The sequence below is a fragment of the Mastacembelus armatus genome, chromosome 5 (genome assembly GCF_900324485.2).
Source record: "Mastacembelus armatus chromosome 5, fMasArm1.2, whole genome shotgun sequence".
NCBI classification, from domain to species: domain Eukaryota; kingdom Metazoa; phylum Chordata; class Actinopteri; order Synbranchiformes; family Mastacembelidae; genus Mastacembelus; species Mastacembelus armatus.
This window is the reverse complement of record NC_046637.1, coordinates 16367304-16380417: the sequence shown is the minus strand read 5'-3', so window position 1 is coordinate 16380417 and position 13114 is coordinate 16367304. Positions and strand designations below refer to the sequence as shown.

At 47.7% G+C, this 13114-nt stretch overlaps 1 protein-coding gene across 2 annotated transcripts in view; it reads left to right on the top strand.

Annotated features, from left to right (window-relative positions):
• Nucleotides 1-9960, top strand: part of LOC113130179 (dihydropyridine-sensitive L-type skeletal muscle calcium channel subunit alpha-1-like) — an 87008-nt gene extending 77048 nt beyond the window's left edge. Inside the window, exons 40-42 of one of the 2 annotated variants that reach the window (XM_026306554.1) lie at nt 883-996; nt 1372-1505; nt 9357-9960. In XM_026306554.1, the coding sequence (XP_026162339.1) occupies nt 883-996; nt 1372-1505; nt 9357-9366 (258 nt within the window). In that variant the 3' untranslated portion in view covers nt 9367-9960. Of the gene's footprint in view, nt 1-882; nt 997-1371; nt 1506-9356 lie in introns of those variants that run through there. The other variant, XR_003295669.1, reaches the window with a different exon arrangement.
• The last annotated feature ends 3154 nt before the right edge of the window (nt 9961-13114 follow it).

The window sequence follows — 13114 nt, the reverse complement described above, 5'->3', positions numbered from 1 at the left end:
GTTAAATAATTTCAGTAAACCACTGTTGCCTTATGGATGGGGAAGACCACTTCCATCAGAAAAGAAAACCACTAGAAATATCAAAACCAAAATCTTAAAGACCAAAACCAATAAATACATAAAAATGCATAAGATGTATTTTTTTAAAAATAGTAAATAGATAATGCGTATAATTTAACAAGAGATAAATTAATTATGGAAGTGTACTGTTTTTCCAACACTTTGGAATGTAATGAGTGTGAGGGAAATTTATACCTCGACAGACAAATGTCTACTACCTCCCTTTTGTGTCCTGTGTTGTGTCCTATGTTATGTTATTTTCCTAAAACAAGGCTTTTAACACTGCTTTGTAGTCACAAGGGAGCAGACGGAAAGTCAGGGAGACGCTAATTATATTATATATGCCATCCTGCCGGCATGATTTACATGTGAGTGACTGATGTGTAAATTAATTCTGTTCAACTGATACAAAAGCTGATCATTTTCTGTGCTCATGGTCAATTGGTATTGACCCGTCCTGCAAGCTGTATGTTCTGTTGTGACTCTGTTGCTTTGCCCGTTGCCTTGCCTATTAAATTTGCCATCCTTTGACCTGAGATTTGCCTCCAAGTATTTTTTCCATGACAATGAGAAAATGTTAAATATCCAAGATGTTCTTAACTGAAAGCTTCATTAAAGACTTTTCATTAAACATGACAAAAAAGAGTATGTTCATTAGCCAAATAAATGCAATACTGTAAATGCAGAAAATAAAAATATGCACATATCTATTCCATATCCCACTCCAGTATGCCATTATAGACCTACAGATGAGTTATGGTCTCAAACATACATAGGCATGAATGAGTTTCCTTCTTGTTTCTCTATTTATATTTTTGTCAGGCCGGATTGAGAAACATTGAAGAAGAAGCAGCTCCAGAGCTCCATAGGGCCATTTCTGGAGATCTAATGACTGAAGAAGACATGGACCCAGGTGGTTTGGAAGGCATCTACAGGGTAACACAGCAGGATGCAAAGATTAATGGCTAGGTGGAAGGGGAGTATGAAGTACAAAAAGAATCATAATGGGTTTTACAAACAACCTAAATTGTCTTTACTCAGAATACTAGCAAAACTTTAACTTTACTGTATTTTTTTCAGATTTGTTTATGTATACAGTTATTATTTGCAAACATAACTGTTAAATAGCTGCAGCTATACAGTCCAGTGTGCCATGGTAATTCCTGACATATTAAATACAAGGTGATGATTGCTGACAGTCTCAGTAATGATGTGCAACATGTTTTTATTTGTACTGTATGTGAAATAAATCAAGACAGGTCACACCTATGAATACAGCTCACAATAACCTCACTATCTTGTCTAAAACAGAGACAAGGCGGTCTTTTTGGAAACCACACAGACCCTTTTTCTGCAGAGAGTGAAATGGCTAATGCTGGACAGGCCACTTGCCAGCGCCCTCTGCAGATGGCAGAGGGAGTCACCAACAGCAACACAAATCACAGGTCTGTATGCTCATGGTTATGTTTGGGAATGTTAAATGTTTTTTTTTCTGAATCCTTAGGTTTACTGCATTAATGCTTATTTTTGAACATAACAAATTATTACATTTATTAAACATCTACAATCTATATTTATACTGTGCACAGATCAAACACATAATCCACATGAACCATATTTCTACTGGCAGCAACACATTTTTAAATCGAAAAATTAAATAATTTGAATTGGCTCTGTATTTTGATTGCACATTTATTATTCAACAATCCATATGGGTCCAGGGATGTTTTTTAGAAATTACTTTGTACCTTGAATATTCAAGACATGTTTTGAAATATACTGTCTTGTCTCTACATTTAAGTAGCAAAGGGATTTTTCCTCGAACCGCCACCTTATTGTGGTGGAGGGGTTTGCGTGCCCGTATGATCCTAGGAGCTATGTTATCCAGGGCTATATGCCCCTGGCAGGGTCTCCCAAGGCAAACAGGTCCTAGACTAAGAGAGATTCACTGACCTCTTATGAAGCGAAAACCGAGGACCGTGACGTCGCCCGGCATGGTGAAGCCCCACCCTGGAGCCAGGCCTGGGGGTGTGGCCCGTTGGCGAGCGCCTGGTGGCTGGGTCTCCCCCCATGGGGCCCAGCCAGGCAAAGCCCGAAAGAGCGACGTGGGGCCGCCCTTCTGTGGACCCACCACCCACAGGAGGATCCATAAGGGGCTTAGTGCTTAGTGCTTAGTGGATCGGGCAGTGGTCAAGGACGGGGACCTCGGCGACCCAATCCCTGGATGCTGAAACTGGCTCTAGGGACATGGAATGTCACCTCACTGGGGGGGAAGGATGCTGGTGTGGGCTTGCTCATAGCTCCCCAGCTCAGCCGCCACGTGTTGGAGTTTTCCCCCCAGAGTAAAAGGGTCGTTTCCCTGCGCCTTCGGGTCGGGGATAGGTCTCTCACTGCCTATGGGCCGAACAACAGTGCAGAGTACCTGGCCTTTTTGGAGTCTCTCGGGGGGGTGCTGAAAGGTGCTTCTACTGGGGACTCCATAATTCTGTTGGGGGACTTCAACACTCACGTGGGCAGCGACAGTGAAACCTGGAGGGCCGTGATTGGGAGGAACGGCCTCCCCAATACGAACCTGAGTGGTGTTCTGTTGCTGGACTTCTGTGCTAGTCACAGTTTGTCCATAACAGTGGTGGACACCGGAGGTAAGGGATGCCGTCAAGCTGAAGAAGGAGTCCTACCGAGCTTGGTTGGCTTGTCGGACTCCCGAAGCAGCTGACGGGTACCGTCGGGCCAAGCGTGCTGCAGCCCAGGCGGTGACGGCGGCAAAAACTCGGGTATGGGAGGAGTTCGGTGAGGCCATGGAGAAGGACTACCTGTTGGCCCCGAAGAGATTCTGGCACACCGTCCGGCACCTCAGGAGAAGGAAACAGTGCCCTACCAACACTGTTTACAGTGGAAGTAGGGAGCTGCTGACCTCGACTGGGGATATTGTCGGACGGTGGAAGGAATACTTCGAGGATCTCCTCAATCCCGTCAACACGTCTTCCATAAGGGAAGCAGGGGCTGGGGATTCGGAGGCTGATCCATCCATCACCCAAGCCGAAGTCACTGAGGTAGTTCGGCAGCTCCTCGGTGGCAAAGCACCGTGGGTGGATGAGATCCGCCACGAGTACCTCAAGTCTCTGGATGTTGTTGGGCTGTCATGGTTGACACACCTGTGCAACATCGCGTGGCGTTCAGGGACAGTACCCCTGGATTGGCAGACCGGGGTGGTGGTTCCTCTTTTTAAGAAGGGGGACCGGAGGGTGTGTTCCAACTACAGAGGGATCACACTCCTCAGCCTCCCGGGGAAGGTCTATGCCAGGGTGCTGGAGAGGAGGATCTGGCAGGTGGTTGAACCTCGGATCCAGGAGGAACAATGCGGTTTCCATCCTGGCCGTGGAACACTGGACCAGCTCTATACCCTCTCGAGGGTGCTCGAGGGTTCATGGGAGTTTGCCCAACCAGTCCACATGTGTTTTGTGGACTTGGAGAAGGCATTCGACCGGGTCCCCCATGACATCCTGTGGGAGGTGCTCCAGGAGTATGAGGTCCGGGGGCCTTTGCTGAGGGCTATCCGGTCTCTGTACAACCGGAGCAGGAGCTTGGTTCGCATTGCCGGTAGTAAGTCAGACCTGTTCCCAGTGCACGTTGGACTCCGGCAGGGCTGCCCTTTGTCACCGGTTCTGTTCCTTACTTTTATGGACAGAATTTCTAGGCGCAGTCAGGGGCCTGAGGGAGTCCAGTTCGGGGACCACAGGATTTCATCTCTGCGTTTTGCAGATGATGTTGTCCTGTTGGCTCCATCGAGCCGGGATCTCCAGCGTGCACTGGGGCGGTTTGCAACCGAGTGTGAAGCAGCTGGGATGAGAATCAGCACCTCCAAGTCCGAGGCCATGGTACTCAACCGGAAAAAGGTGGTTTGCCATCTCCAGGCCAGGGGAGAGATCCTGTCTCAGGTGGAGGAGTTTAAGTATCTTGGGGTCTTGTTCACGAGTGAGGGAAGGATGGAGCGTTAGATTGACAGACGGATCGGGGCATCGGCAGCAATAATGCGGTTGGTGTACCGGTCCGTTGTTGTGAAGAAGGAGCTAAGCTGGAAGGTGAAGCTCTCGATTTACCGGTCAATCTACGTTCCTACCCTCACCTATGGTCATGAGCTTTGGGTCATGACCGAAAGGACAAGATCGCGGATACAAGCGGCTGAAATGAGCTTCCTCCGCAGGGTGGCCAGGCAGTCCCTTAGAGATAGGGTGAGGAGCTCGGTCACCCGGGAGGAGCTCGGAGTAGAGCCACTGCTCCTCCACATCGAAAGGAGTCAGTTGAGGTGGCTCGGGCATCTGTTTCGGATGCCTCCTGGGCGCCTCCCTGGGGAGGTGTTCCGGGCATGTCCCACCGGGAGGAGGTCCAGGACATGCTGGATGGACTATGTGTCCCGGCTGGCCTGGGAACGCCTCGGTGTCCCCCCAGAAGAGCTGGAGGAAGTGTCCAGGGAGAAGGAAGTCTGGGTATCCCTGATTTGGCTACTGCCCCCGCAACCCGGCCCTGGATAAGCGGAAGAAGATGGATGGATGGATGGATTTTTAGTCTCACATGGCTGAACAGAAATTACATTCATTATGTATAATCGAAGGGAAAACAATAGGCTAAATGTCAGGAATCAAGGCGGGACCCAAGTGCGGATTCAAAAAACAAAGGTTTATTCAACACAAGATCACTGGAGAACTTAGGAGAACGAAGGACCTCCAGGAACGAGCAGGGATTCAGCTTGTATCGAGTTCCAGCCGTAGATCACGGAAGGCGTGGGATCTGGAAAAGGGAGAACAAAAGACCAGGTAAGTAATTAGTGACCAAGGCGGATATCTCAAAACAGACGGATCTTCCACTACAGCGTGGGTAAACGGACGAACTGGCGCCGAGGTTGTGAAGATCCAGGGCTTTTATGGAAGCAGGTGAAGGTGAGTGACAGGTGGAGCTCATCAGCGCCACGGCCTCAGGTGACGCACCTGCAGACAATCAACAGGACAAGACAACACACACTGGGGAAAAAGGGAGAGAAACAAGAGGTACAGAGGAGCCCGTACTGCCGCCTCATGACAGTACCCCCCCCCTTACGGTCGCCACCTGGCAGCTACCAGGCTTGTCGGGGTGTCGCCGATGGAACTCCCGTACCAACAGGGCGTCGAGGATGGCCAAGCGTGGAACCCACGACCGTTCCTCCGGGCCGTAGCCCTCCCAATCGACCAGGTACTGGAACCCCCGCCCTCGTGGTCGAACGTCCAGGAGCCTCTGGACAGAGTAGGCTGGGGCGCTATCAACAAGTCTAGGAGGAGGAGGTGGGGTGGGAGGACCGTGAAGGGAACTGGTGGAAACGGGTTTGATTTGGGACACGTGGAATACAGGGTGGATCCTCATAGTTGCCGGAAGCTGTAACCGGACAGCTGCTGGGTTAACAATCCTCTGGATGGTGAAGGGGCCGATGAACCTGGCGGAGAGTTTGCGGGATTTCATCTTGAGAGGGATGTTATGGGTGGACAACCAGACGGACTGACCTGGCTGATAAGGGGGAGCAGGGTTCCTGTGGCGATTCGCCAGCCGTTGGTTCCGCTCCGCCGTGCGTTGGAGAGCATGCCGCGTGAGTCGCCACATCCGATGGCACCGCCGAAGGTGTTGCTGCAATGAGGGGACCGCCACCTCTAGCTCCTGAGCCTCAAACAGGGGCGGTTGGTAACCGAGAGAGACCTCGAAGGGAGTTCGGCCAGTGGCAGTACTCACCTGGGAATTATGAGCATATTCGACCCAGGGTAGGTATGTGCTCCATGTTGTGGGGTTCGACGCCACCACGCAACAAAGGCCTGCCTCTAATTCCTGATGAAGCCTCTCTGTCTGACCATTGGTTTGGGGGTGATAGCCAGACAACAAGCTCACCGAAGCCCCCAGGGTCCAACAGAAACCCCTCCAGACCTGAGATGTGAACTGGGTTCCTCGGTCCGATACAATGTCCTGAGGAATGCCGTGTAATCTAAACACATGCTGAAAAAGCAGGTTAGCTGTCTCCAAAGAGGTGGGGAGCTTGGAAAGGGGAATAAAATGGGCAGCCTTAGAGAATCAGTCAATGATGCTTAAAATAATAGTGTTACCTTGAGATGGTGGCAGGCCCGTCACAAAGTCCAGTGCGATGTGGGACCATGGCCGGGAAGGTATCGGGAGGGGCCGGAGTAGTCCAGCCGCTGGGCAGTGAGAATCCTTCTCCCGAGCACAGACTGAACAGGATCTCACGGAGTCCTTGATGTCCCGATCCATAGACGGCCACCAGAACCGTCGACGCACGAGATCTCGGGTGCGGGCGATTCCGGGATGGCAGGCAAACTTGGCCGTATGGACCCACTGAAGCACCTGTGGACGAACGGGGCTGGGAACATAGAGGCGGTTAATAGGTCCACTTTGGGGACCAGGCTCCGTATGCTGAGCCTGTACCACTTGGTCCTCTATGTTCCAAGTGAGTGCTGCTATGACACAGCTGGGAGGGAGCATGGGGTCAGGCTCTGAGTCTGGGTCCGATGGGGCAAACTGCCGGGAAAGAGCGTCTGGCTTAAGGTTACGGGTTCCTGGTCTATACGTTACCGTGAACCTAAATCTGGTGAAAAACAGGGCCCAACGGGCCTGCCTCGCCGTGACGCGCTTAGCGGATTGAATATAGGCCAGGTTCTTGTGATCTGTCCAAACTATAAAACTCTGTTCCGTACCTTCTAGCCAGTGCCTCCATTCCTCAAGCGCCAATTTGAGCAGCAGCTCCTTATTTCCCACGTCATAGTTCCGTTCAGCAGGGGACCGACGGCGGGAGAAAAAAGCACAGGGATGTAACTTGTTGTTGGCCGCGGACCGCTGGGAGAGAACAGCGCCCACCCCCACGTCCGAAGCGTCCACCTCGACTATGAACTGGCGCTGGGGGTCTGGCTGAATCAGGATGGGAGCCGAGGTAAAGCGGACCTTTAAGTCCTTGAACGCCGCCTCCGCCTCCGGGGACCAAAGGAACCTGACCCTGGGAGAGGTAAGGCTGGTGAGAGGTTGAGCCACACTACTAAAACCTCGGATAAAACGCCTATAAAAATTGGCGAACCCCAGGAATTGCTGGAGTGCCCGACGAGTGGTTGGTCGGGGCCACTCGGCCACCGCGCGTAACTTGTCTGGATCGGCTCGCACCCCGCCCCTCTCGATAATCAACCCCAGAAAGGAAATGGATTCACGGTGAAACTCACACTTCTCCGCTTTAACATATAACTTGTTTTCTAAAAGGCGCTTCAGCACCTGCCTGACGTGTTCCTGATGCTCCCGCGGCGTGCGCGAGAACACGAGGATATCGTCCAAATACACGAACACAAACTGATTAAGGAAGTCCCGCAGCACGTCGTTGACAAACGTTTGGATGACGGCGGGGGCATTCATGAGGCCAAATGGCATCACCAGATACTCAAAATGCCCCAGAGGTGTCTTAAACGCCGTCTTCCACTCGTCCCCCTCCCTAATTCGGATGAGGTGGTATGCGTTGCGCAGGTCTAATTTGGTGAAAATTGTGGCACCCTGCAGCAACTCGAACGTGGACGTCAGCAGAGGAAGGGGGTACCGGTTACGGACCGTGATCGCATTAATTCCCCGGTAGTCTATACAGGGGCGCAGGGTCTTTTCCCGCTTTGCAACAAAAAAAAACCCAGAGCCGACGAGGGATGAAGAAGGGCGGATTATGCCCGATGCCAGCGACTCCGAAATGTACTTCTCCATTGACTCCCTCTCCGGGCGTGACAGGCTGTAAAGCCTACTACTTGGCAATTCAGCACCGGGGAGGAGGTCGATGGTGCAGTCATAAGGTCGATGGGGAGGCAAGGAAAGTGCCCTACTTTTACTAAACACCAGGGCTAAATCGTGATAACAATCAGGCACACCAGTTACATCGTGTGCCTCTACTGGCTCGGCAACGGACGGGGAGGATGGCGTCAACGCTGCCCGCAGGCAATTTTCGTGGCAGCGCGGACCCCACTCTCTTATCTGACCCGTGACCCAGTTAATATGCGGGTTGTGTTGCCGGAGCCAGGGAAGTCCCAAAATCAAGGGGGATCGTGGAGCCGAAATAACTTTAAAAATTTCCTGCTCCCGGTGGTTCCCCGAGAGCAGCAACGTGAGTGGTGAGGTGCTGTGCATGACGAGGGCGAGCAGACGTCCGTCCAGAGCATCCGCGCGTAGGGGGCGCACTAGCGGTTGGAGTGGAATCTTTAGCTGCTGTGCCAATTTACTATCAATGAAATTGTCGTCTGCCCCCGAATCCACCAAGACGGACAAAGGCCATGTCATCAGCGGAGCTAAATGTCAGGAATCAAGGCTAAATGTCAGGAATCAAGGCGGGACCCAAGTGCGGATTCAAAAAACAAAGGTTTATTCAACACAAGATCACTGGAGAACTTAGGAGAACGAAGGACCTCCAGGAACATGCAGGGATTCAGCTTGTATCGAGTTCCAGCCGTAGATCACGGAAGGCGTGGGATCTGGAAGAGGGAGAACAAAAGACCAGGTAAGTAATTAGTGACCAAGGCGGATATCTCAAAACAGACGGATCTTCCACTACAGCGTGGGTAAACGGACGAACTGGCGCCGAGGTTGTGAAGATCCAGGGCTTTTATGGAAGCAGGTGAAGGTGAGTGACAGGTGGAGCTCATCAGCGCCACGGCCTCAGGTGACGCACCTGCAGACAATCAACAGGACAAGACAACACACACTGGGGAAAAAGGGAGAGAAACAAGAGGTACAGAGGAGCCCGTACTGCCGCCTAAATGAGACACTAAATGAGGTAGAGAAAAACATTTCTAATGATAGAAATGCATCACTGCAGGGAGGGTCACATCTGTCTGATCAGCTGCACCTTCCCATCTGAACAGATTGCCCATCATTCATCACAATCAACACTCATTCTACATTAATATTTCATCTTGAAAATGAATATGAATTCCTTTGTTGGTCACTGTTGACATTCACACAGAACTCTAAATACTCTCCAGCTCAAAGTTTAGCTTTGGCAAAGTTTGAGAAATTCATATTTGTTAGATCTACAGTTACTAGTATTCACCAGCAATTACTCTGCATTTCCAAAAATTTTTTTCTACAGTCTAAAGTCACAGCAATGGGTAGTAAATATGTCATTATTAGGGTGTGCTCAGAAAAAACATAGTGGTGACTCCTTCACACAAATATGATCCACATTCATGTCTTTAAATGTTTAGATGAAACTGAGATTACATCATTGTTTAATTTTTCATTTATTTTTTCAGCCTTTATTAACAGAATCAGCCACTGACCATTGGTGTCTACAGAAAACTTCAAAGCCATGACCGATAACTGCAACAACATGGAGATGGCAGGAGCTTTTCAATGGACACAAATATAAATAAATCAATGATTCCTCAATGCGGGAAATTAATGCTGGTTTTCACAGCGTCTAGAGTGAGCTGCACAGGAGCAAGATCTCCATGTCAGATCTGTAAAACGTTGACTGAAAACATTTGGGTCTGGGATTTTGTAATGAAAAAGCATGTCTCCCAGTGTCAGTGCCAATGTCCATCACCGATAGTTTGAATCATTTTTGAACAACAGAGGTCTATGAAACAGACGGACATTACAATAACTGAGTAGAGTCAATTTTTTGTGTTAGTTTCTATATGGGGAGTATTGAAAATACTGTGAAAGGAAATGACCAGCTTTATTTTTATGAGTATGACGTTAGGAAATAAACATCAGAAGAGGTCCTCACACTGTTTAATTTATTCATTGAATTTCATCACATAAAAATACACAAAATTACCACAAATCACCACAATTTTCACCTTGACAGACAGTCTGTCAACTCCCTGTGTGAATGCAACTATGGCAAGCCGTTTGAGCATAAATTAGATATCCTTGATATCAGATGTTTATTTCACATACTAGTTCAGTCTTTGTCAGAACTAGTTCGACGTTTGATTGCACTAGTTGGACATGTGATTGCACTAGTTGAACAAGAACCCTTACTAGTCACGCTTTCTCAGCAACTAGTGGCATTTCTGTCCAGCTAGTTCCATGAAAAGCCCTACTATCAATGCCAGTCACTGCACTAGTAGGACCAAAGTCCCAACTAGTCAGCTTTTTCATGTACTAGTGGCCCTCTGGACGACACTAGTAAGGCTAAAAGTCCTACTAGTTAACTAGTGTGCTGAAAGAAATGTGACAAGTTTACTAGTCAAGCATGAGTTTGGCTCACTAGTGAACTAGTGAGATTCAAATGTTTACTAGTTTACTAGTAAATACCAAAATGTCCACTAGTTCCACAGGTGGTGATCATTTTGGCCTTACTTGTTAACTAGTTAAACACAATCTGTTACTAGTGAGCTAGTAAGGTCCAAATGGAGTAAGTAGTTGACTAGTGGCAATGATGTTCTCCTCACTAGTTAACTAGTGGAAGACATTTTGCCTCACTAGTGAAAGTCTGTATCAGACATGTTCAGACTATGACTGAACATGTCAGACATTTTTCCTACATGTTAGGCCTTTTCTTTAGCTAGTTTAGCATTTATTGGCACTAGTGAGCGACTATGTGCAACTAGTGAGACATTTGTTTAACATGTTGGTCTTTTTGATGCACTAGTTGATATTTTCAATACACTAGTTGACGTTTTGATCTTACCAGTCCAATATAAATGCTCACTAGTCGATTTGTGTGCTCAACTAGTGCAACTAGTAATGTTGTAAAGTGTCACTAGTTAACATGTATGATGTTTGCAACTGTTCACTAGTTAACTAGTTGCACAGAAATGTCAACTAGTGAGCAGGTTTTGCAGACAAGTCAAATGAAAACTTACACTAGTATACCAAAAACTTTAACTAGTGCAACAAAAAGACCAACATGTTAAACAAATGTCTCACTAGTTGCACATAGTCGCTCACTAGTGCCAATAAATACTAAACTAGCTAAAGAAAAGGCCTAACATGTAGGAAAAATGTCTGACATGTTCAGTCATAGTCTGAACATGTCTGATACAGACTTTCACTAGTGAGGCAAAATGTCTTCCACTAGTTAACTAGTGAGGAGAACATCATTGCCACTAGTCAACTACTTACTCCATTTGGACCTTACTAGCTCACTAGTAACAGATTGTGTGTTTAACTAGTTAACAAGTAAGGCCAAAATGATCACCACCTGTGGAACTAGTGGACATTTTGGTATTTACTAGTAAACTAGTAAACATTTGAATCTCACTAGTTCACTAGTGAGCCAAACTCATGCTTGACTAGTAAACTTGTCACATTTCTTTCAGCACACTAGTTAACTAGTAGGACTTTTAGCCTTACTAGTGTCGTCCAGAGGGCCACTAGTACATGAAAAAGCTGACTAGTTGGGACTTTGGTCCTACTAGTGCAGTGACTGGCATTGATAGTAGGGCTTTTCATGGAACTAGCTGGACAGAAATGCCACTAGTTGCTGAGAAAGCGTGACTAGTAAGGGTTCTTGTTCAACTAGTGCAATCACATGTCCAACTAGTGCAATCAAACGTCGAACTAGTTCTTACAAAGACTGAACTAGTATGTGAAATAAACATCTGATATCAAGGATATCTAATTTATGCTCAAACGGCTTGCCATATGCAACAGACTATGTCTGCTACCTCCCTCCTGTCAAAAGACTTTTGACACTGCTTTGTATTTCAGTAGGAAGCAGACGAAAAGATAGGTAGTCACACAGACATGCTAATCATATTCACGGACCACTGTGTATTCACTTGTGTGTTGCCATGCTGGTGTGATTTACATGTGACTGACTCTGTGTAAATTAAAACTGCTGAGTTGATATAAAAGTTAGCAATTTCCTTTGTCCTGTCCCTCATCCTGCCGAGTTTTGACAACAGCTAGAGCAGAGAACAACCTGGTTTTCTGAGCAGAAAAAATTCTCTCAACTACTCTCACGGCTTCTGTTTTAACTGTACAAGCACAAAACTCACTGCAGAAGTTGCCACATGCCTCTTGTCTCGCCTCGTCAAGACATATAATCCTCAAGATCAGAATCCAGAAATTTGCCCTAATTGACAGGCGAGTCGCGTTTCTGTCCGACTGCAATAGAAGTTTGCTGCTAACAGTTCGTGTCTGAGACTGTCAGTCTAACCTGCTCTCACAGTGTCATTTTAACTCCTATTTGGACAAAGTGCGCACAGTCTTGTACAAGATGTTAGGAATCTAGCTAGTAAAAGAATTTCTCCTGTAGAGTGAGTATTTGTTGAGGAAATTGCGAGTTTGGGTCACAGTCGCTGAAAGCGCTGTTACTAGTGTGTCTCTCCTTTTCTGCCATGTAAACGGCTTTGTTTTCAGCTCGTCTGCTATAGCTCACTGGGTATGGTGCGTGCCTGTAGTGCAGAATTCTTGGGTGTGTTCCTACCTAAGGTTGCATTTTTAAATTTTTGAGATGAGATACAATCTCCAATGTCTGAAGTGACTGACATGTATTGCAAGCGGCAATAACAGTGTGCTTTCAGCAATCACACACATTTTCCTCAGGAAATGCCCTTTCTAGTTATCTTTGCTATTCTGCACATACGTGATAGCCCTTCCTAGGTAGTTACCAGCAACAATAGTGAGGACTAAGCCCCCCTAAGGATGAAATCCTAGAGCCACCCCTGGTAGTAGAGACCATTGTCTGATTGATTACTGTTGTATGCAGCACATCGAAATAGTCGCACAAGGAAAGATAACACGAGATAACGGCTAATACTGGGGGGCTTAGTGAAAAGGACTATGGGTAAAAATAAAAGTTAGTGAGTTGCTACTGTTCTATTGTTCTCCTGCTTATGTTATGGTTATTAACTGTTCAGTGTGTTTGGGGGTTAATAGAGGGGTTCGGGAGAAGATGTGTGATATATGTGTTTTGGGGAGGGGTGGGGAAGTTGATTGGAGAGTTGAGCTCATTAATAGCCAGAACACTGCTAACGCTGCAGCCTTTACCATCACAGAAACTAGGTTACCACCAGAGCTCAAGAAAAATCCAAACTCTCTGGGCAGCCCACAA